At 41.2% G+C, this 24,927-nt stretch overlaps 1 protein-coding gene across 4 annotated transcripts in view; it reads left to right on the plus strand.

The window, feature by feature from the left end:
- CHD2 (chromodomain helicase DNA binding protein 2) overlaps positions 1 to 24,927 on the plus strand; it is a 116,879-nt gene that overhangs the window by 55,729 nt on the left and 36,223 nt on the right. For all 4 annotated transcript variants that reach the window (XR_007128601.1, XM_047736639.1, XM_047736640.1 and 1 more), the window contains 10 exons: positions 2,740 to 2,928; positions 7,643 to 7,805; positions 8,130 to 8,282; positions 10,893 to 10,964; positions 14,199 to 14,348; positions 15,366 to 15,514; positions 16,524 to 16,620; positions 17,079 to 17,171; positions 20,718 to 20,888; positions 21,823 to 21,998. Coding sequence is in view for 3 of the 4 variants with exons in the window: in XM_047736639.1 (XP_047592595.1) it covers positions 2,740 to 2,928; positions 7,643 to 7,805; positions 8,130 to 8,282; positions 10,893 to 10,964; positions 14,199 to 14,348; positions 15,366 to 15,514; positions 16,524 to 16,620; positions 17,079 to 17,171; positions 20,718 to 20,888; positions 21,823 to 21,998 (1,413 nt within the window). In the remaining variant the exon portion in view is untranslated. The remainder of the gene's footprint in view (positions 1 to 2,739; positions 2,929 to 7,642; positions 7,806 to 8,129; positions 8,283 to 10,892; positions 10,965 to 14,198; positions 14,349 to 15,365; positions 15,515 to 16,523; positions 16,621 to 17,078; positions 17,172 to 20,717; positions 20,889 to 21,822; positions 21,999 to 24,927) is intronic.

A 24,927-nucleotide genomic window follows, 5' to 3' on the forward strand; every position in this document is an offset into this window, starting at 1 on the left:
TTATCTTTTTTTTTTTAACAGTTATTTTCTAGTGTGCCATTTGAATTCTTCTGTTAATTGATTTTTTTTTAAATTTTATTTATTTATTTGACAGAGAGAGATCACAAGTAGGCAGAGAGGCAGGCAGAGAGAGAGATGGGGAGGCAGGCTCTCCGCGGAGCGGAGAGCCCGATGCGGGGCTCGATCCCAGGACCCTGGGATCATGACCTGAGCCGAAGGCAGAGGCTTAACCCACTGAGCCACCCAGGCGCCCCTGTTAATTGATTTTTTAAAAAAAGTTATTTTCTTACTGGTTGCTAGAGTTTTTGGTATGCGTCTCATCACCGTCTTCTTCCGATTAATGCTAACCTATTTCTGGTAAAACATAACACCTTTTCTCCAGTATGGCTTCGTTTTTACTTCCTTCCTCGTGTTGTAAACCCAAGAATACAGTGATAAATTTATTGCTTTATTTAGGCTTGTCTACCTCCCCCCACCCCCACCCCGGCTTGTCTTTCATATTACACATCTATTTTATCATTTCCAGTGATCTTTATTTCTCATCTTGCCATTGGGTATCACTTCTTTTAGCCTAAATGACTTCTTCACTATTTCTTGTAAGGCAGACCTACTAGCAAGAAATTCTTTGTTTTCATTTGTCTGTGGCTGTCCTTTTTTCACTTTTATTTTTCAAGGCTAATTTAACACTCCTCAGAAGGTGAGTAGAGAAACTTGACGACTTTGACCACGCTAAAATAATCTAAAAATAATCTCTAAATAAAATAATCTCTAAAATAATCTCTTGGCTGTGGCATGATGTCATTATTAAGGTTACTCCTATAACCCTATATCATATTTAGTATTTTAAGTTGACAGTTTTCTATTGCAGGGAACAGCAAACTTTTTCTTAAAGGACCTGATAAGAAACATTTCTAGCTTATAGGCGTTACAATCTCTGTTACAGCTACTCATCTCTGCTGTTCAGAGGGAAAGAAATCATAGACAATTGATAAACCATTCAGCGTGTATATAAAGAAATAGTGTGTCACATTAACTTTCAATTTACTAAGAATACTAAAACTAGGCAGGTGAAAATATTTGTTGCCTAAAACAGTAGGGGAAGTAAATTTTGTAAATAATTTCATATTGAAATAATATCATATTCAATAATTTCATATTGAAACTTTTATGCTAACATAGTTTTAATTCATGAAGAATATTATGTGAATTGAAACAGTCTCTTGAAATTGTCGCCCAGCTTTTCAGAGAATAGCCTGATACAGTGATAGTCCCTGATTTCCAGTTGCTTTGTACATTTTGTGCATGAGGTGCTATCCCTAGCATTGAGACCGTTCAGTTGGCATTGTTCCTTTTATTCCTCTTACCTAGTTTTAAGTACGCATTTAGTTTTGTTCCTGGAGTCCTTGCATAGCAGTGTGACAAAATGCAACTTAGGTTTATCAGTTCGTAAGCTTTAGTGATGTTTTTAGATTTCTACCCCAAACGGTCTTTTTGTCGGCTTCCCCGAAGGGGGCAGTTTCATGTGTTAGCAGGTGTTACGAGGCTGGTGTGTTGATCCACCTCCCAGTACGTGATGAAGCACGTGGCTGTTTCTCAGTTCCGAACCCGCAGCAGACTGTTCATGCTGTTGTGCTCTGTGGTGGTACGGGCATCTGCGCTCTCACTTTCCATCTCGGAGGGCAGATGCTTTTGAGTCCTCCAGACTCTGGGTAATGTGGAGCCATTCTGTCTTCTGGAGTGTGACTGGCCTCAGCAGAGGAGGGCCACCTGGTGTCAGAGGACAAGCGGTGGCTGACGAAGCTTCTGGTTCTAGCGTCCTTCTGTGGCCTGCTCTTCCGTGCTGAGCGTCTGCACACAGCGCCCAGCTGGTTCTTCCAGGTGCTTTCCTGGCCTTCTAGTGGCAGGACAGTGCACATTATTTTCAATCATGAAAGAAGTTTCCTTCGGTCTTTTTTGTTTTTTGAAAGAAATCTTTTCCCAGTATCCTGTTCTGGACTTCTGCCATGGGTCCTGCAGTAAATCAGAGATGATTAAATTAAGATTTAAACAAGAAATTTTTATCTATAGAATTGAGGTAGAATTATTATGGTAACAGGTTTTAAAATTTATTAGTAAAATTTGTGTCTGCAAGTTCTAATACTATTAAATTGGTATCACTTGTATTGCTATTCTTATTTGGGGACCATAGCCTTACTTACTGTCATTATAATCCATTAATTTTTTCATCTATGAAAAATGAGGATTTTGATGGAAATTGTGTAACAAACTCTTCATCTTTATGCAGTGACAGCTGTAATATTGCCACTAATTATTCTCTTACCTCTGAATTTGTTTTCCCAAGAAATTGTAGCATATTAAGGATAGCTTATTAACTTTTCTGCAGAATGTTTCATGACAATAACTTGTCTGTACTTACATACTCATTGCACGTCGTACTGAAATATCTTGAGAACCGTACACCTAGTCCGAGAATTGGAAACCTAATGTTATCACATCGTAGACAGATGGGATTGATTCAGTTAGTTTTTTTCCCTTTCCTTTTTGTTTTCCCCCTCTCTTGTGTCCATGAGCTAGTGACTGGTAAAATTTATATTTTCTTAAAGGGAAGAACCTTTTTTTCTTTTTTGTTTTAACAGATTTTTTTTTTCCATTTAGTTAATTGAAATTTTAGTTTGAAAAATGCTTTTTTCCCCCTTCCCAGTTGCTTTTATAATAAATGCTGTCTTGTTTTATTTCCAGGTTTGAATTCTGGGAAGATTTTGAAGAAGACCATGGGAAAGGGAGGGAGAATGGCTACCAGAGTCTCCATAAGGTCCTGGAGCCCTTCCTCCTCCGGAGGGTCAAAAAGGATGTGGAGAAATCCCTTCCTGCCAAAGTGGAACAGATCCTCAGGGTGGAGATGTCGGCTCTGCAGAAGCAGTATTACAAGTAAGCTGTGGGCTGGATCATGCCACCCTAGGGTTAACATCTGTACAAAGAAGCCGTGAGATACACAGTTGACAAATTGCTTTTTTCAGTGATGCCTCAACACAGATGTGAGTAGCATATATTCATGGTTAGAAAGAGGAAGTTTTATTGTTCTTGCTTTCTTACTTGGGTGAGAATTTGCACAGCACTTTTCATTCTGTAGGTAGTCTGATGTTAAATCTCAGTGCTAATCCCCCTCCAACAGACACACATTTTTCACTCATTCATCTGTTTCTTCTCTGCTATTCATTCAATCATTTATTAGATTATGCAGTGTGGTAGGCATTCTGCTAGATGCTGGGAGTATGAAGATGAGTGGAATGTGTTCCTGCCAGAAGTGTTGCTTCGGAGGGAAGACAGAGTAGAGACAAGGGGTCAGAACAGTGTTGTTTAATAACCAAGGCGCATGCAAGGCACTGTGGGAGTAGAGAAGGGAAGGTGCTCAGCTCCGTGCTGCAAGGGGAAGATGCTCTCCTTTCTGGCACTCCAAGGGGCCTGGGCAGGTTGTGGATTTGGTTTAGGTTAGGATAGAATGCTGCGTTTGGGATGGGGTGGTATAGAATGTACTTTAGTTTTTGTTTTTGTTTTTTTTTTAGAATTTATTTATTTGCGTGTGAGAGAGTGAGGGAGAATGCGCACACGCACAGGCAGGGAGAGGGTGCACACAAGCCGCAGGCAGAGGGAGAAGCAGGCTCCCCCTTGAGCAAGGAGCCTCATGTGGACTCTATCCCAGAACCCTGGGATCATGACCCGAGCTGAAGACAGCTGATTAACTGACTGAGCCACCCAGGCACCCTGTGCTTTAGTTTTGATGATTCAAAGTTGAATCTGGAATGATTGGAACTAATTACATGCCATGAACATTACAGTCTTTTACGGTTAAAGGTCTGGTAATCTTTCTGATAATATTCCTTTCTTAATGCAACTGAATAAAAATAAGACTTTAATTTTCAAAAATCACCATCTGACTTTTTAAAAGATTTTATTTATTTGATAGAACAAGGGTACAGGTAGGTAGAGCAGCAACAGAGGGAGAGGGAGAAGCAGGCTCCCCACTGAGCCAGGAGCCTTCCCAGGAGCCTGGGATCTTGACCTGAGCCAAAGGCAGGTGCTTAACTGACTGAGCCACCCAGGCACCCTGCCTCTATTATTTTTTTTAAATTGAAATATATTTGACATATACTGTATAAATTTAAGGTGTACAACACATTACTTTGATACTTTTATTTGTAAAAAGATGGTTGTCATTGTCATGATAATTAAGCACCTCTATCAGCATTACATAATGACCCTTTGTTTTTAATGGTTGGAATCTTAAAGTTCCAGTCTCCTAGCGAGGTTGATGATAATAATACGATATTATTGTCTGTGTTCACTATACTATGCATTAGATCTCTGGGATTATTTATTAATGCAGGTTTGTATCCTTAAACAACATCTGTCCCGTTCCTCCATTTCCAGGTAACTATTGTTTTACATTCTGTTTTTCTGAATTTGGCTTTTTCAGATTCCACATGTAAGTGACATCATACTGTACTTGTTTTTCTCTGTCTGACTTTTCTCACTTAGCATAATATGCTTAAGGTTCATCCATGTTGGGAGTTTGACATCTTTAAAAGAAATGATAAGGGGGTGCCTGGGTGGCTCAGTTGGTTAAGCGACTGCCTTCGGCTCAGGTCAAGATCCTGGAGTCGCAGGATTTGGGGCTCCCTGCTCAGCAGGAAGGAAGCCTGCTTCTCCCTCTGAACCTACCCCTCTCATTCTCTCTCTCTCTCACAATGCAGAGTACTAACCACTATATGATCACGGCCTCATTCTTTCTCAAATAAATAAAATCTTTTAAAAAAAAGGGAATGATAGGTTATAGCTATCCTTTTTCAAAGGTTTTGACCAGTGAGATTTGTTTTGGTATGATTTCAAATTCGTTGATAAGCATATTCATGTTTCCTTCTCTGACAGTTAACTCTTTTATACTCCTGGTCTGATGGCTCCGTTTTTAGCCAGGAGGAGCTCATTCAGGTTGGTTTTGAGTCTTTTTGACACAATCCTAGTTGTAGCTCATAGCCTTTTGCTTTCTGGAATAAAATGTTCACATTCATCTTGTACATTTCCTTCCCCACAGCAGGAGTCAGCCATACATCCAACAAGTTCTTCATACTGTTTTATTGTACAGTGGAATTTGGAGAGCTCAGACTGGGTAGGAGAGCTGTGACTAGTGACTGCACTAGACATTAGTGGACAGAATTAGGAAATTCGGTTTTTTTTTTTTTTTTTTTAAGGAAATTTATTTGTTTTTAAAGATAAGGAATACATCATAAATTTTTTTCAGTTAAACAGTACAAGGTAGATATTTTATTTGACCTTAACGGTCTTACACCCATACTAAGAATTCCACTTCTTAACTTCACCAACCTACTTAATACCCCACACACAATCCTAGTAGTAATAGTGCCTGGATTACTATCAGCAATGTGAATTGTAAAAACAGAGTAAGGGTAAAATTCTTTAATGGTAATTTCTTTTTGTTTTTAAAGGTATATTCCACTGGAAATGGATGAGTCTTAAAGTACTTTGAGATAGTTTTTCTTACTTGTGGCTAGGTAGAATGGTTTATTTATATTAGTCACCAGGCAGTACATCATTAGTTTTTGATGTAGTGTTCCATGATTCATTGTCTGTGTATAACACCCAGTGCTCCATGCAGTACATGCCCTCCTTAATATCCACCACCAGGCTCACCACCCCCTTCCAAACCCTCGGTTTGTTTCTAGGAATCCACAGTCTCATGGTTTGTCTCCCCTCTTCATTCTCCTGATGTCCTCCATGTTATTTTTTATATTCCACATATAAGTGAAACCATATAATAATTGACTTTCTCTGCCTGACTTATTTTACTCAGCATAATCTCCTCCAGTCCCATCTATGTTGATGCAAAAGTTGGGTGTTCATCCTTTCTGATGGCTGAGTAATATTCCATTGTGTATATGAACCACGGCTTCTTTTTTTTTTTTTTTTAAAGATTTTATTTATTTATTTGACAGAGAGAAATCACAAGTAGGCAGAGAGGCAGGCAGAGAGAGAGAGGAGGAAGCAGGCTCCCCGCTGAGCAGAAAGCCCGATGCGGGGCTCGAACCCAGGACCTGGGATCATGACCTGAGCCGAAGGCAGCGGCTTAACCCACTGAGCCACCCAGGCGCCCCATGAACCACGTCTTCTTTATCCATTCATCTGTTTTTTTAAAGATTTTTATTTATTTGACAGAGAGAGATCACAAGTAGACAGAGAGGCAGGCAGAGAGAGAGAGAGAGAGAGAGGGAAGCAGGCTCCCTGCTGAGCAGAGAGCCCGATGCGGGACTCGATCCCAGGACCCTGAGATCATGACCTGAAGGCAGCGGCTTAACCCGCTGAGCCACCCAGGCTCCCTATCCATTCATCTGTTGAAGGGCATCTCGGCTCTTGCCACAGTTTGGCTATTATGGACACTACTGCTGTGAACATTGGGGTACAGATGGCCCTTCTTTTCACTACATCTGTATGTTTGGGGTAAATACCCAGTAGTGCAATTGCCAGGTCATAAAAGTTGGCTTTGCTTAATTTTGCTTCATAATTATTTGTAATATTTGTAGAGTTCCAAAGGCAAACCTACAAAGCCTGCTGTGTTCGAAGATATCTAGTGTCTTTCCTTGTCCCCTTCATTCTAGTCCTTCTTTCCCTTAGATAATAATAATGACCAGTTTTAAAATTCTTAATGTTTACCTTTCCTTTATTTTTTAATTTTAAAAACGTAAGCCAAATGTATTTTAACTTTTTTGCTGTCTCCTTCCTCCTATGTCAGCAGCATGCCATATACATTTTTCTGTGCCTTACATTTTTCACTTACATTGAGGAACACTCTGCAGTGGGTTGTAAAGCTCTTCCTCTTCCTCTTTTACAACTGTGCTGTCCTCCAGTGTGGGTCTGCAGCCTAATGTAGTCCACGCAGCCCCCAGTGGTAGACCATAGCTTGTTCAGATACTTCTAGAAATAGTGCCTCATTGAAAATCCTTGAGCATTCTTCTTTGAGCTAGAGTCCTGAGAGTGGGATTGTTAATGGTATAAAGAAATGCCATTGCTCAGAAGAAAAGGTACTTTTAATATTTTATAGTGTATGGTTAAAGCTTACATGTATTTCTCCTTCCCTTTTTTAAAATTTGCATAGAAAACATAGTTACTGTGAGCACTTTATCATGTTAAGTGCACTTTTACAACAGTTTGTAAATGGGTACAAAGCTTCCATCTGATGATCTTAATTTAACTAGTCTCGTCCTGTTAGCTTACTTGGTTTGTATGTTGTGAGAAAGAGGGCTTCAGTGACCCGTCCTTGTTTGACGTGTGTGTGTAAATATTATTCCACTGTCGTTCTTTCCTTCTGGTTTCCTGTGTTCAGGTTGAAAAGCCCAGTAGAGCAGTGTTTGCCCTCTGGTTAACATTCTGAATCAGACTAAAGATGTGAGTGGTCCCAGCTAGGTGGCAGGAGGTGAAAATACCAGATTCCTCCATGCCTTCTTAATGGTCTTAGGTCTTTCTTGTTTTTGTTTTTGTGTTCCCAGTAACACTGCTCTCTCTCACAGTCTTCTAATGCCTCCAGTTCTCTGTCTCTTCAAGTTGAATAACATCATTATTTTTTAATTTGCAGATGGATTCTGACCAGGAACTACAAGGCTCTTGCCAAAGGGACAAGAGGTAGCACATCTGGTTTCCTGAATATTGTGATGGAGTTGAAAAAGTGCTGTAACCACTGCTACCTGATCAAGCCCCCCGAGGAGAATGAGCGAGAGAATGGGCAGGAGGTTCTTCTGGTGCGTGGCTATCTTGTTTGTAGTTAAGTTCCCAAATACTCTGGTGTCGTAGATGCTCTTTATCGGAGCCGTTTGCTCCTTCGATGACTCTTCAAGGAGCATCAGAAGAAGCTTTGAAAAGAGGTGAGGAAAGTTCACTGGGAAAACTGTGGAAAGTACGATGTTGCAGATGCCAGGTAAAGAGCATTTCAGAAATTGTCAGCCAGACTGCAGGGGGCTTCCCCAAGCTGAAGAGTAATTGTCAAACTAGGAGCTCTTAGCAGTTAAGGGCAGACTCAAGTACGGGTTTGAGTGTGATGATTGGAATGTCTTTTCAATCTCCAGTCCCTGATCAGGAGCAGTGGGAAGCTGATTCTATTAGATAAGCTGCTGACAAGACTTCGAGAAAGGGGCAACAGAGTCCTTATTTTCTCCCAGATGGTCAGAATGTTGGACATCCTGGCCGAGTACTTGACGATCAAGCACTATCCTTTCCAGGTAAGGATGTTCAAGTGATTAGAATCTCTCCCTATTTCCCTTCCCCCAGGTTGAATGCTTTGCTTGCTCAATTATCCTAAAGTTAGGAGACAAGTTTTCTGGCTGGAAACAAATTGAGACGAAGGTTCCAGGACGGTGTTTATATTTACATCCATACCATTAAGCCACCTATAATGAAAGTGGTCATGTGAGGTCATTCTGTTTTTCAGGGAGCAGTAAGGGAATGGATAAGAGAGGAAAAGCAGACCAGAAAGGATGTTAGATGGTGTCTTCGAGCTCTAAGTCTGGGGTAAGAGTAGAAAGGAAGGAGGTGTGGACCTAATTCCAGAAGCCCAAATCCTAGGAAGAAAGAGAGGCGATAGTTCTGTGCATTCACGTCAGGGCAAGCTGACCCTGGCTGTGAGGCTGGGAACCCAGCAGGGCCGTGCATGTGAAAGCTTGCTGGGCCCTGAAGCTGGGGATGTGGCCCCCCCCCTTGTCTCTGTAGAATTGTTACTTATTATGGATTCTCATCTTCACTCCATTGTCTCCTACAAGATAAGGAGAAAAACAAGATAAGGGGGAAATAAGTTTTTGCAACACAGTATTTTTTCTGGGTGTTAGACTGTGTGAAACTTCTCTCTGGTTTATTTATGGATGTATATGCTGTTTATCTTGACTTTCTGCATAACATTTTTATAGTGCTTTGATTTTTAAGATTGACTTAATATTTCTTCTATGAGCGGTTGGACTGTTCAGCCTACTTACGTAATTATATGCCAGTATTGAAGAAACTGGGGGTCAGTGATTCTCTCCTGAGAAGGCCAAGCTTTACACTCACTAACAGATTGTCTTTTTAAAATGCCCTGAAAGGCATTGTCCTATCCATAATACCTTATGTAGTCTTTCAGCAGCTGACTTAGAATATGCTTAGATACTGTGGTTATTTTAGGAATAAAAACAAAAACAATGGGCGCCTGGGTGGCTCAGTGGGTTAAGCCTCTGCCTTCAGCTCAGGTCATGATCTCAGGGTCCTGGGATGGCGCCCCACGCCAGGCTCCCTGCTCAGCGGGGAGCCTGCTTCTCCCTCTCTCTCTGCCTGCCTCTCCATCTACTTTTGATCTCACTCTCTCTCTCTCTGTCCAATAAATAAAATCCTTAAAAAAACAAAAACAAAATAAAAACCCAGTGCACTGCCAGAAGATTATTGTCTCTCAGTGCCTGGAGCTATGTGAGCTTTTCAGGTCAGACTAATCAGTTGATATCAAGTAAAATAAGAATGCATAGCTTTCCTCTGTGGGGAATATTTGGCTGGAGTCCACTTGGGTCTGTCATGTCTGCTGTCTCCTAATAATGGGAATATTAAAAGAAAGGTGTTTGGGTTTTCTCATACCGAATATAGGCTATGATCTACCATTTAAACATATCTTTGGGTTGAGGCTCTGAGTAGAGCTGGTAGAAAGACGAAAGGGGGTTCCCTGGTGTGGTTTGACTTGTGTTCAGGTGGGCCTGGGTCTGGTCAGCAGAGCTCTGAGATGGGGAGAGGTAGGTCCTTCTACAGATTATGTCCCCAGCCACTTGCCATCACTGGGCAGATGACATTACCTCTTGCGTCAGTTTTGCCTTCTATAAAATGAGGTATTTTGTCCATCTCAAGATGTGATTGTAAGGGGAACACGTGTAAAAATGATTTTAAAGAGTAAGAAATAAGCACTTCATATGCACACCACGTAGTTAATGATTCTCAAGTATTTTTTTTTTTAAAGATTTTATTTATTTATTTGACAGAAATCACAAGTAGGCAGAGAGGCAGGCAGAGAGAGAGGAGGAAGCAGGCTCCCTGCGGAACAGAGAGCCCGATGCGGGGCTCGATCCCAGGACCCTGGGATCATGACCTGAGCCGAAGGCAGAGGCTTTAACCCACTGAGCCACCCAGGCGCTCTGATTCTCAAGTATTTATTTGACATGTGCTTTTCCGTGGTGACGTTGTTTGGGACCTAGAACTGACACATAACTCTAATAAAAAATAACTAGTAAATGCCAGAGGCTTTCTTAAATATGCATTTTGGTTACTTAAACACTTTGCTCTGATTTCAGAGTGTAATTTTTGGAAAAGCTGGAATATATGACCCGACTTGATTTTAACAATGTTACGGCAGAATGTTTCCAAACTTACGTAACTGATTTTTTGGTCTGTGTAGCACTTAATAACTGTGCGACTTATAGTCACATTAGTTAAGAAGGATCATTTTCTGCATGAGCTAATTATTAGGTGAGCAGTGGTATGGTGACCGAATCTCTCCGTCCCTACAGATATAGAAGCAAACATCATTTTTGAGGACAGTGTGGGCTGCCATCTTTCTCGTTACAGGTCCTAGCAGTCATTCTGGTCCTTGGATAAACCTAGATAGCCCTTTGAGTCAGAAGCTTCTGACCTTGAGTTTGTAACCGGAGAGCTTGGGCAGATAGGATATGCTGCCTAAACACGGTCTCTTGACAGCACGTTGCCAGTGCATTCCGGTTATTTTTACTAAGTGGGTGTCAGAGCGATAAAGGCTGCAAGTCTGGTGTTCTGTTCTGAATATAGCTGATCTTCCTACCTTATGATTTTCTTGTGGTCTATTTTTACAGCGTTTGGATGGTTCCATCAAGGGAGAAATCCGAAAACAGGCACTGGACCACTTCAATGCAGATGGGTCTGAGGTACACCATGCATGGCTTTATTGTTTGGGCTGTGTGGGCTCTGTATCCAGGGGAAAGCCTTTCTGGCTTAATGTATTTCGTCTCAGAAACAGTTCACGGTGAAGTTCTCCTGCTTTGGAAAGGAAATAAGAAATCACTAATATAAAAGATGCTTCTTAATTTTATTGTTTGTTATTCCAGAAAAGCATACGCATGCTTCTGTTGACCTGCCCTGGCCTGGATTAGTGGCAGAGTAGTTCTAATAGCAGCTGAGTGTTCCCTGGTGGCTTCCAGATAACCAAATTTCTGGGCCTGCGAGAGCAGCAAGGCAGGAGTTGGGAAGGCTGGCCAGTAGGATTAATTTTGACATGTATGTTACATCAGAAGGTTCTGAGCTGTACTTTTTTGGTGACTGAGGCTTGAAAAGTACGTTGGCCATGTCTCAGTTGTGTTGGATTGCTGGTACGATTGATACAGCTTTAAGTTCTACTGTCCAGCTTGGATTTGCATTCTAAAATGGGTTTTAAGCCTGCCTCCTTAGCGCAGTAGGCAGCGCGTCAGTCTCATAATCTGAAGGTCCTGAGTTAAAATGGGTTTTAAGGCACATATACAAGGGGTGCTTAGGAAAAGTGAGAAACCATGGTGACATTGTAGTTGGTGCATGTCAAGCTGAGAAATGCTATGGGAGTTGAGAGACGTGGGAAAGAAGAGGTTGCGCAGAGATAACGCTGCAGCACCGTGTGTGGGTAAAGGCAGCAGTGGAGAGAGCCAGAAGTAGGGCTAGTGTTTGGGGCAGAACATGAACGCTTCTGAAGCCTGGGCCACTGCTTCGTATGTAGATAGAACAGACCTCACGTTCTGCTTTCTGAAGGGCTTTAAAAACTTTGTGTCTGTTACTCCAAAATTGTGGTACGTCTTCTGCTCTAGAAATGCACATGGTCCCAGTTCAGCTGTAGCATTCTGGTTTCTTTAGCCTTAAATGTTAGTTCTCCTTGCGGAGCTTTGGCTTTGAATCTGGACAGAACTGAGGCTCTGAATAGTTCAGGAGAAGAGGAGTTGAATTACTGAAGACTGCTCACCCTCTAATTCCTGTCCCTTCGTTTTCTCCTCTGTTTCCTCCTGTAAAATCATAATTCCAGTACCTGCTGTGGGGATTAAATGCAGTGACCAGCACACAGCAAGCACTAGGCTCATTGCCTGGTACATCGTGAGCATTCAGTAAATGCTAGCTAGTTTTTTTTATTTAGTATTTATTGAAACTGGTTTTGTGTTCCCTACTCTTAGTTTAAAAAATGGTGTGAATGTTTCATATTTCCCTCTGTCAGAGAAACACTATTAAAGCTGTCTTTTCTCTATAATTCTCAATTCTCCGCCCCATAGCTATTTATAGAATACAGGTTCTCTACTATTAGTCTGCACATCTGAGCCTTTTTTATTAAGAAAAATTAAATACTTTATCATTGGGGGAAATACTGTATGCATAATTAGAAAATTTAGGAGATAGTGAAGAGTACAAAGAAGAAAAATTGCACAATCCCCCCTCCCCCTCCTCCCATCCCAGAGACAACTTTTGCTGTTCACATCATTTGGGTGTGTTTCCATTCATAATTGCTTATTTCTCTGTATAGTCACCTAATTAGAGTCATTCTGTATGTAGTTTTGTTATCACTTTATATGCAAAATTCTGTAAGCATTTTTGCCATGTCATTAAAGATTTTTAAAAAATACTAGTTTCTAATATTTCCTCATGCTTGTACCATTTTTTTAACCCAATGATTAAACCTAATCACTTGTTGTTGTGTGTTAAGAGTGTATGAGCTTTCTAAAAAGCATTTTAAAAATCTGCACTGCACTAGATTTCCCAAAGCAGTTTATTTTCATTCTGTTTGTGTATGAATATTTTCATCTCACCCTTAGCAGCATTGCATTTCATGGAGTTTGTTTTCAATTTGATAATAGACACAAATAATATCTTATAATTCACATTATCTTTGGTAAAGAGTGACAGTGAAGGGGCACCTTGGTGGCTCAGTCAGTAGAGCATCTGACTCTTGGTTTTGGCTCAGGTCATGATCTCAGGGTCCTGGGATCAGGCCCGATGTTGGGCTCCCTGCTCAGAATCTCCCTGAGCTCATCCATTTCCCTCTGACCCTCCTCCCTCAAATAAATAAATCTTAAGGTAAAAAAGAAAAAAAAAGGAGTGACAGCAAAAATTGTTTATATGATTTTTCAGACCCCAGATTTTATTTGGCTTAGGTATCTCATTCTCAGGTGTCCACTGCTTACTTCTAGGCTTCTGTAATTTAGTGTGATGTCACTCTGTGTCTCTATCAAGGATCACAGAGTATATGTGCCTCCACATTTGTTTAAAGTTCTGAGACCATTCTCCATTTTTCTTTCTGTGGCAGGATGCTGGTGAGTGTGACTTAGTTAGAACGTGGAGAGCTTTTCATTGTGTCTGCGTATATTAAATATACCAACAGATCAAAGTGTAACTCAGAACTACTAGCTTCTGAGCATCACTTGTGTGCCAAGGTTGTCACCTTTGACATACATGATCAAATGCCCTAAAAATAGAAATTTCTGTGGCTTTCTTTTCTTCTGGCTCATATGACTTGCTCTCTGCCTCCTGCCCCATATTTGCTGAGCTGTAAGTTGCAGGCAGCTGTACTGTGCCTGCTCATTCTCTGTTGTTGCTGAGGAAACCAGAATATGTGAGAGCCTGAGTCTTTCCCACATGTGGCTCTTCAGCCCCAGGTGCTCTGGTTTCTCTGAGCACGTGCTGGGCTGGTCGAGGACCCTGTGCTTCCCGGCTGTCCCAGCACGCGATCTGTTAGTGCGGTGTTGGTGTACTCCTCGCCCTCCTAACAAGAAAGTGTCCTTGCTCACCTTTACCCAGAAAGTAAGTGTGTAGGCAACTTTCTGGAATGATCCCCTTGCTAATTATGTTCTGGATTTTGTTAATTGCTTGTAACACTTACTTTAGCCAGGAGAGAACACTAATTCTTTTGTTCTGGTTGACTTATCAGAATCAGCTTTACTCCTTTGTTCCCTGCACTGACTCTTCCTGCTTAATGAAATGAAAATTCCCTCTACCATCAAATCCCTGGCATTCTTGTAGCCTCCATAAAGTTTGTCCATCATATCTCACTTTTCTTCACACCTGCAGGGGTTTCCAGGTATAAGGGCTTATTGGACTGTGAAAGTGTTTCTGAGAAGGCCACTGCATAAAGTAGTATATTGCATTGTGTACAGGACTTCTGTTTCCTGCTCTCGACAAGGGCTGGTGGCCTGGGAATCAATCTGGCTTCGGCGGACACAGTTGTCATCTTTGACTCCGACTGGAACCCCCAGAACGACTTGCAGGCACAAGCCCGAGCCCATAGAATTGGTCAGAAGAAGCAGGTTGGTGGAGAGACGCATATGGACATGGTTTGGGGGAATCAGAAAAGAGGGGGGTTGGTTATTTAGCCCTTTCAGGATGTTTGTAAAATGCTTCTTTCTTGTTTTGCTTTCATTTCCCCAAGGGTAGAGCCTTTCTGTTAACTAGTAAGAGAAGGTGTCTTCGGGGCTAAGAGAAACTTACTAGGGAACTATTCTATTTTTATGTTTGGAAATTATGTCACCAGTGACTTTCACGTTTACCCCAAGAAAGAGAGATGATGAATAGATTTAGAACTGGAATGTATTCTATTGTATTTGTATTTGTAGAATAGAAATAGAATTGTATTTCTATTTTATTTTATTTTTTATTTTTATTTTATTATTATTATTTTTTAAGATTTTATTTATATATTTGACAGAGAGATCACAAGCAGGCAGAGAGGCGGGCAGAGAGAGAGGAGGAAGCAGGCTCCCTGCTGAGCAGAGAGCCCGATGCGGGGCTCGATCCCAGGACTCTGAGATCATGACCTGAGCCGAAGGCAGCGGCTTAACCCACTGAGCCACCCAGGCGCCCCTGTATTTCTATTTTAATGTGGCTAAGTTGTTAAATAATCTAACATCGTTCAAGGTGGTCTACTTTATTATAGTGGCAGTGTTAGCTCTGAGCTATGTTGGGGAAATACATGCTTGTTTCCTTCATGTGTGAATCTCAAAGTCTGCTGTAGTATTGGGTAACTCCTAACTAAGTTTCATACTCGACCAAAGGTTTGGTTTGGTGAAACTTTTTATATCATGAAACTAATTATTCTTTAGCAAGATTTTTATCATTAGAATAGGCTGTAGTAACAGTTTTTTTGAGGCGGTTTTATTTCAGACTATAACCTGTTATAGTAAAAATATTAAGCTGCCTTTTGGATGAATGGCTTATAGTCATTTCTGGTAGAAGAGAAATAAGTTCTTATTTCTCCTCTTGGTTTTAGATAGAGGTAATTTTTTTTTGGTGATCAGGTATAAAGATAACATTTCTTTTTTCTACAGGTAAATATTTACCGCTTGGTTACAAAGGGGACTGTGGAAGAGGAGATCATCGAACGGGCCAAAAAGAAGATGGTATTGGACCATCTGGTGATTCAGCGTATGGATACCACTGGCCGGACAGTTCTGGAAAACAACTCAGGAAGGTCCAAGTAAGTTCTAGAAAGGTGGAAGAGGTGGTCAGAGCCAAATCAATTTTACATCAGCATTTGATAGAATTCATCCTTCTAATAGGATTCTCTATAATTGACATTATCTATTAATTACCTAGATAGAAGAGGCCAGGCCAAGACCACAAGAGGATGTCATTTTCATTTTATCGTGCTTTCCGTGTTTTTTCTTTTTTGCCTCTCTACCCTGTGCTCTCTGCTCTCCCTTCTTCTTGGCCTTCTCTCTTGCCTTTTGCTTTGGGCTCCGCATGTGACATTCGACACAGCAGCAGTGGCAGGTGTGTGTCCTTCCTTAGGCTTTTAGCCCAGTGCAGAGTTGCCTTGAATGTATCAGTAGCAAGAATCTGCCAGATGGAGTTGGTGGCTCTTTTCTTACTACTGGTAAAAATGTTTGTGTGGAGATTACTTTTCCAGGTGGAAACAGAAGGGTGTAGAAGGAAAATAGTCAAGTTTCAGTTGACTTTATTTAGAAGCACAGCTGTTTCTCTGACCGAGTTTACATTTTGACCAGACTGTTCAGTGTCTTCTGCGGTAGTCCTGAAGCTGTGTCACAGGTAGAAATCAAATGAACCCTTCCCTAAATCCATTCAAAAGGAACCTAAATGGTAAAAGCTTGGTTCTTTTTATTTTGGACCAGAGTTGAGAAGGTTGAAAATTCTTGGTGAATGATAACTTCCTGAGTCAAAAGACAAAGAGCAAAGAACTCTCTGCTTTGATGTTGCTAATTAAGTTTCTTGCTTGATCGTGTAATAGATGAGCCATCAGGAAAACAATTCATTTTCTAGTCTTCCGCTAGGTTAGGTTTACCATCACAGACTCATCCTGGGGATTAAAAAAAAATGAAATCTTTGAGAGATCATTTTTCTTGGGGCAGAATTTATGTTTTCACCAGTGATTTCACCGATTTATGAGGGGTGGCTATTTTATAGTGGAACTTGATGGTGGTTATTTGACATTCCTGAGAGATTACAAGTACCTTTTCCTTCTATAGCTCAAATCCTTTTAATAAAGAAGAGCTGACAGCTATTTTGAAATTTGGAGCAGAGGATCTCTTCAAAGAACTGGAAGGGGAGGAGTCAGAGCCTCAGGTAATTGACAACGAGGAAAAAACTTTTTTTTTCTTTAAAGATTTATTTATTTGACAGACAGAGATCACAAGTAGGCAGAGAGGCAGGCAGAGAGAGAAGGGAAAGCAGGCTCCCTGCTGATCAGAGAGCCCGATGCAGGGCTTGATCCCAGGACCCTAGGGAGCATGACCTGAGCCGAAGGCAGAGGCTTAACCCACTGAGCCACCCAGGCACCCAGAAAAACCTTTTTTGACAAGAACTTGTGAGAGTCTCAGTTTCTCTGGAAGCAGCTTCTGAGTCTGTGTTAGAGGCTTTCGTAAAGAACAGTAATTACTTGAAGCATAGTTTTTTTTAACCCAGGTACTGTTTTAGGTGAATGGGATCCCGGGAAGGAGATTTGGTTCATTTGCATCCAGTGTTTTCAGTCCATACTGATGACTGTTGCCTCTTTACCGTATTGTATTGTTGGTGTCCCTTAGGAAATGGACATAGATGAAATTTTGCGCTTGGCTGAAACCAGAGAGAATGAAGTGTCAACAAGTGCAACAGATGAGCTTCTGTCGCAGTTTAAGGTATGGAACTCACTGTGGGAGGGGGTCCTCAGCACCGATTCATTAACTAGCAACCACTAATGTCTGCGAGAACTTCCTGCACGCAAGGTGCTCTGCTTTTCCGTTACCTGACTCGCCTCCTTTCTTTTTTTTTTTTTTTTTTTTTCAAAGATTTTATTTATTTGACAGAGAGATCACAAGTAGAGAGAGAGAGAGAGGAAGGAGCAGGCTCCCTGCCTAGCAGAGAGCCCGATGCGGGACTCAATCCCAGGACCCTGAGATCATGACCCGAGCCGAAGGCAGAGGCTTAAGCCACTGAGCCACCTAGGCAGCCCGACTCGCCTCCTTTCTTTCTCGTCCTGAGTTCCAGGGGTGTTATGAGTATAGATGTAATCTTCCATGTGGAGGTAATCACTGATGTGCTCCGTCCTACCTAGAGTCAGGGCATAGAGGAAAAGTTATCAAAGAGGGAAGAGTGTGCCTCCATGGGACAGGTGGAGACCCAGATGGTGGGGAGCTCTGGGAAGCGTGGACAGTGTTGTGGAAGAGACAGTGATAGAATCAGCTGACAAAGAGGGGTCAGAGGCAGAAAACAGAAGGTGACAGTAAGCACTTGCTGACTTGGTGTTTTTTTGCTTTTTTGTTTGTCTGTTGTTTTAAAGGCTATTATGGATAGTATCTGATATAACAAAATTAAATGAGATCAGGACTAAGTGCAGAAGCTGGGGACCAGATGAAGAGGAGGTGGCAGCATTGAGTGTAGTGGAGGTAATTTAAAAGCTCATAAAAAGTATAGTGAAGGTGACGTATGAGGATAGAAGAAAGCAAGGAAAGGGTTTTGAAAGATGTTATAATGTCTCCAGGTTGAGGAGAGCTTGAGAATAGGGGGAGATTGGAGTTTCTGAGGCAAAGAGGAAAATTTGTACATTGCCTTAGAAGAGACTAGAAGGGATGTAATAAAAACAGGTGGCATAGTTGGCCTTCAAATGAAAAAGGAAAATACATTTTAGGGAATGGTGGGGAGAGAAGATGTGGGATTCCTTTCTTTGTGACCGTAATTCCTAGTAAGCAAGTAAAGTAGAAATGATTTGGGACAGCCAGGGGTGGTGCCGGGAAGGAGGAACATGATAGGTAGTGAGCTGTATTTGGAAGGTAAGACTTCATGTTGGAGCTGCTCAGCAGGGTCCTATGACTTTCTCCAGCAAGTACATGAGGTCAGAGGGACTGGTCATTTCATGGTCCCAGCGTGGTCCCCAAGATAGGTTTGGGAGACTAAGGAGAGTCAAATTGGCAAAGATTTCCCAATCTCAGGTGAGAATATGGTTGAAAGAATTGGCATGGCTTCGTTCTGTATGGGTTAGAGAAGCAGGAGAGACATGAAGGTTCCAGTAATGGTTAAGTTCAGTAGATTCTATAGGATTGAGGGAGACATGGGTGAGGTGTTGGAAGGAAAAGCAGTACTAGGTCCAAGGTTGGCCACAGGTAGAAGTTGTCTCAGAGGAAGAACACAGAAGGAAATGTTGAATAGACCAGAGAGCTCTAGGATCAGAGTCAGTGTGTTTGAGTTTTAAGGTGAATTATTACCTTTTCAAACGGACTCCGCTTCCAGGACTATTGCTCCCTTTTATTTTAAGATTTTATTTTTATATTTGAGAGAGAGAGAATGAGTGGGGGAGGGACAAAAGGAGAAACAGACTCCCTGCTGCAGGGAGCTGAATTCTGGGCTCCGTCGTCCCAGGACCCTGGGATCCTGCCTGACCTGAGCTGAAGGCAGACATTTAACTGACTGAGCCACCCAGGTGTCCCTATTGCTCCCTTTTAAAGAGAAGTAATCTTGATGATAATGTTTTAGTTAGAATATTTTATAAAGACTTAGGTATAAAAATGTCTGCATATTAACAGGTTAATCGAAAGTGGTCAGCTATGACTTTTGCCCTCCTAAAGCTCTTTTGGCTGTTAATTTTAGCACCTGGTCAAGTGATTTAGTTCACAGTAGGAGTCTTCCTACCTAGGGGCTCTTTTATTTCTGGAGATATAGCTTCAGCTGATTTGACTTTGTTTTTTCCACTAATCCTTTCTCTTTTTTCTTTTTCTCTTTTTTTAACCCTAACATGTTGGAAACATAGCAAAATTTTTTTTGAGATAACTTAAGATTATAGTTTTCTTAAGTAATCATAACTAATAGTTGTATCCCTTACTGTATGTTAAGCCCTGTTACAACCGTAAGATGGATCAGATATTATTTTCTTCCTTTATAGATAAGGAAACTGAGGCACAGAGAGGCTAAGTAGATTTCCTAAGGTCACACATATGTGGAACTGTGATCACATCCCGGCAGGTGGTCTGGCCTGTAGTGTGTGGCCCTTAACCATTCTGCGTCCTCAGAAAAGTTCATTTTCCAACTGTATGAACCACTTATGTATATATTTACATCATTTATGTCATTTTCATTTGGCTGTTTCAAAGGTCAGATCTAAAGTAATTATAAATTTTAGTTAATTTAAGAGATTGGCCAAATGATTCATTTTTATAAAACAAAAAATGTTTTCAGTCTAAGAAATTATACCTGTTGTCTTTGTCTTGGAATTAAAAAAAATCTGATCGTGAAGATCATAGTATTTGTGGTAGAAATTAGAGTTAATTGTGGCCCAAAGTCATCAACTTATGACTGACTTCACTGTCAGTTCCAAATGACTTTGAGGAATGGAACATCTAAAAGCTCTTTTATACTTGATTGTACCCTGAAAGACTGTGTGGGAAGGAATAAGAAGGATGTGGAGCCCATGCCTGGGGCCTGCTCACCACTGCTCATAAGCCAGCGGAGCTGGTAGATGTATCTGTATATAGCCACAGGCTGTCTATAGTCTTTGAAATACATACACTTGGATGGTTTTCTTTCTGGGATATACATATCTTTTCAGTACAGACTGATGCCAGATATTAAGTATTTGGTATGTTGTAAATGGAGTATTCTTCTAGGTTTGTTTGAGTTTTTTGCATTTAAATTCTCATTTTGATTTCTAACAGTAGTGTGTACTTTTGACTGTATGAAATCATTGCATACTTTTAGTTTCTGTACTTCCTTAAGTTTCTGTACTTCTGATAAAAATGAGTAAGGTAGGTAGTTGGCTACTGATTGCTAGGGCTTTCAGTTATGCATTGTTCCAAATGAGTGCTATTTAATAGCAGTTTATAATTTAGAACTAACGTCATGATGGATTGGTATTACATATTCAGTATTTGATAATCTAATAAGTAAATCTAAATTTTCCAGTTAGTATCATATTTATTAGAAAATATGTATGATTTAACTTCTAAGACCATTTTATCCTTATATCTGTTTCCCTAATTTTCAGTAATTTCTGATAAACTTGGGGGTTTGGCAAGATATTTGGGGGGAGGATAAGGGAGAGATTAGCAGAAAATTGATTATCTGATTGTATAATATCACGAATTCTGGTACTACCTATAGCGTCTTAGATTAAAAATGCTGGGTGAGTTGGTGTTTTAGCAGATGGTGTTTGGGAAACAGGGAAATGTCAGAGTGAGTTGTCCGTTTGTTTTAAGGTTGCCAACTTCGCAACAATGGAAGACGAAGAAGAGCTGGAAGAGCGTCCTCACAAGGACTGGGATGAGATCATTCCGGAGGAGCAGAGGAAAAAAGTAGAGGAGGAAGAGCGTCAGAAAGAGCTGGAAGAAATTTACATGCTTCCTCGAATTCGGAGTTCCACTAAAAAGGTGAGTGAGGGAGTTGGAAGATAAGAAAGGACCTCTTAGGTTGTAAAGGCTACAGTAGTGATAATTACTCAAGGAAGAGGCTTCGCAGTGTTGCCTGGTCGTGGGAGGCAGGTATTTTATAGCGAACCCAGCAGGGGAAGATAGAAAAATGTGGAGTGCCCCTGAGTACGCCCGTGAGACATTTGAGCTTTGTAAATTGGCTCTTGGTGAGACGGACGGATGGATGGGATCTGAATTTGGCAGACGTTCGCCTTTTGCTGTGGAGATCAGAACCTGTACTCCCAGTGGTTTGGCTCTCATTGGCAGTGCCTTTGACTTTAGAGCCAGCCTCTTTTTGCCTTCAAGTATTTGTGGCACTTGTTATACGTACTTACTAAGAAATTATATAACCATAGACAAAAAACATACATATACTTCACAGCTTACAAAGCACTGTTACAAGCATGATCTCACTCGATTTTTTGCAACATCACTGAAGTAGGTTAGAATAAGTTTCATCAGCCAATTTGTTGGACCTAGCAGATCTATTCACTGATGGTCGCTCATAGTGATCGAGCAGTAATTGTGTGCCAGGCATAGTTGTGCTGTTACACCTGTTGACTCATTTAATCTTCATGAAAACCCAAGTAATAGGTAGTTATCCCCATTTTACAAATGGAAAACCAAGGCACAAAGGGGGAACTTACCTAAGGAAGTAAACACAAACCTACAGTTCAAATATTTTTATTCCATTTCACTTGTCATTACGTTGCACCACATCTGTGGAAGGTAACTGTCCCAAGCAGATCTTCCTTCTTTACATGATACCTGCCTCCACATTGGACTTGTCCAATATGATGAAAAGTTCTGAGTTCTAAAGAGTTAAGATGGGCTAGTTTTAGTCCCTTGAACTTTTCCAGCTGGCCCTTGCTACAATGGGACTTTGCCTTTTCAGGCTCAGACAAATGACAGTGACTCTGACACTGAGTCTAAGAGGCAGGCGCAGAGATCCTCTGCCTCTGAGAGCGAGACGGATGACTCTGATGATGACAAGAAGCCGAAGCGCAGAGGGCGCCCCCGAAGCGTGCGGAAGGACCTTGTCGAGGGATTTACTGACGCTGAGATCCGAAGGTTGGTGGAGGGTCTGCTCACTGTCTCTCGAGTGTGCGAGGAGGGCATGCTGCGAGCGGTGAGCTGATGGCATTCCTGACATTGAAGACGGGGTGGGCAGGGGCTGGTGCCTGCAAGGAAGGCAGGGGATGGAGTCATGCCCCAAGTCTTCAGAAGATTCTGCCCTGCAGGGTTTTCCTCAGTTGAGCTCACTCTCACATTGCCCAGCTCTTGTTTTTTTCCTGTTCTCTGGTTACTCTGAGCGATTTCACCAAAGTCCAGCCAAGACAAAAGAGACAGTTGGAGGCAAACTTGGGCTGAGCCTTTCTTACTTGTTTTTATTTAAGAAGAGGAATACATACATGCAAACATACATAGAGACGCACACCTGTCTGTGTGTATTAAAGAAAGAGTATGAATATAAAAAATTAAAATGGTACGGATAACGCTGCCCTCATACCCCTCGTCTCTGAAGTTCACTCCCTGTCAGTGTTAGTACTGATACCAGTTTGGTGGTGGTTTGGTTTATGAGCACCCAGCATACTGTTCTGCAGACTTTTTCCCGCCTCTGATTGGTTTTAGTATCTGATTGATGTAGTATCTTTCTGTGTCCGTATTTACTGCCCATCGTTGGTATTTAATTCACACACATCACCCTCCAAAAAGACCTAAAATTGTTGCATAAGCCATTTTCCCTACCACTTTGCATGGTATTTTTTATTTTAGGCTAAAAAAACAGTATGAAGGCAGCTTTCTGAGCCAATCCATATTATAATCATATGAGATAGTCTTCTAGGTCAATGTGTTTTAAACTATGAAGTCTTTATTTTCCCCTAAATGTTACCATTGTTCTTTTCTTCTTGCTTTGTTTAATTTATTAGGGAAAAGTGTAAATATATACAAACATTGACAGATGAGGGTATTTACCCCCATACTTACCATGTTATCATCTTAACCATTCTGAATTTGTAGTCGGTCTTCTATATAACATCCTCTCTCCTCTTATCCTCAGTATTTTTTTTTTTTAAAGATTTTATTTATTTATTTGACAGAGAGAAATCACAAGTAGGCAGAGAGGCAGGCAGAGAGAGAGAGAGGAGGAAGCCCTCGATGCAGGGCTGGATCCCAGGACCCTGAGATCATGACCTGAGCCGAAGGCAGAGGCTTAACCCACTGAGCCACCCAAGCACCCCTCAGTCTCTTCCTTTTGATCAGAGTCTTTAATCACATTTACATTTCATGTATTTACTGACAAAATAGAATTTATATCTGCATTTGGCTATTTTCTTTATGTCTTGTGTCTTTCTCCTTTATTACTCCATTACTACCATCTTTTGTGTTATGTAGGTTAGTTTTTAATATACCATTTTATTGGTATTTTGTTTTTCTTTGTGTTTCTCATTCTCCTATACAGTTTCTTTTACTATATTTTCAAGGTTATTTTCCTAGTAGTTGTCTTCGAGATGATAATTAGTACCTTAACTTGCAATTGTGTAGTTTGGATTATCATCACCTTAATTCTAATGGTATATTAAAATTTAACTCCAATATAACTTCATTCCTCTCCCCCCTCCTGTGTTATTATTGTCACAGAAGTTATATCTTTACCCTTTATAAACCTGTCAACACAGTTTTTGTTTTTGTTTTTAAAGATTTTATTTATTTATTTGACAGAGATCACAAGTAGGCAGAGAGGCAGGCAGAGACAGAGGAGAAAGCAGGCTCCCCGCTGAGCAGAGAGCCCGATGCGGGGCTTGATCCCAGGACCCTGAGATCATGACCTGAGCCGAAGGCAGAGGCTTTAGCCCACTGAGCCACCCAGGCGCCCCTCAACACAGTTTTATAATAACTGCTTTATGCAGTTTTTAAAAATCAGGAGAAAAGAGTTAACAAACAAAAGTACTTTTATGCTGTCTCTATACTTACTCAGTTACTCTTTTACTTCTCTGTATGAATTTTAGTTACTGTTTGGTGTCCTTCGATTTCTGCCTGAAGGATTCTTTAGTATTTCTTTTAGGGCAAGTCTGGTAGCAGCAAATTCTTTATCTTTGTTTATTTGTGAATGTCTTAATTTCTTCTGTGTTTTAGGAGTCCAGTTTTTTAAGTTCAACTTTTGGACTTTCTCAGGGACCATTTTCACTGATGGCTTTTTTTTTTTGCCCCCTGTGTATGGGTCCTACTTTTTTGTTTTTGTGTTTTCTATAATTTTTTATGAAAACCGGACGTTGTAAGTAGTACAGTGTGGCAGGTGTGGACATCATATTTCCCCTGACAGCCAGTTGTGTTTGCTGTTTGCTTTTTGTTCGTTTAGTCACTTTCCCGGACTAGTTCTGTGAAGTCTGTATTCCTTGTCATGTGGCTTCAAGTCTCTGCTCATCTAGCTCAGCCATTAGCCAATGGTTGGACAGATTTGCTTAAATGCCTTGAGCCAGTAAGTCTACCGGCTTTTGCTGAAGCGCTCCCATGTGTTTATCGGGGGCATGTTTTCAGTGGTCTGGCAGGCATGGTACGGCTCCTCCTTGTCATCACTTCTTACTGGCACAGAGCCTGGGACTGGTTGGAGGTGACAGACAGGTGAACCACCTCAGGGCTTTCCTGTGCGTGCACACGCCCTTGCTCTCATGCGTGGTTTTATAGGTTTTCAGGAACACGTCAGCTTTCCAAAGCTCCCTGTGGACATTCCCATCACTTTTTCCTTTTCAGTTTTTGGTCATCCTGTTCTTAACCCCAAATTGGTTATGTTGCCTGAAGTAGCTGTGGTCTTAAACCTTTGCTTGTAATTGTTTTCACCAATGAACTATGGACCGTAATTTTCACAGAGAGGTCAAGGAATGCGGGCCTGAGAATGGAGCTTCTCAGGGTGTTGCCAGGTCAGATAGCATGTTCTCATGGAAAAGAGCTTTGGGGTCGCTCCAGACCTGGTCTCCCTACTCCGGTGGCCTATAGGCTG

Source organism: Lutra lutra, chromosome 7 (assembly GCF_902655055.1).
Source record: "Lutra lutra chromosome 7, mLutLut1.2, whole genome shotgun sequence".
NCBI lineage: Eukaryota > Metazoa > Chordata > Mammalia > Carnivora > Mustelidae > Lutra > Lutra lutra.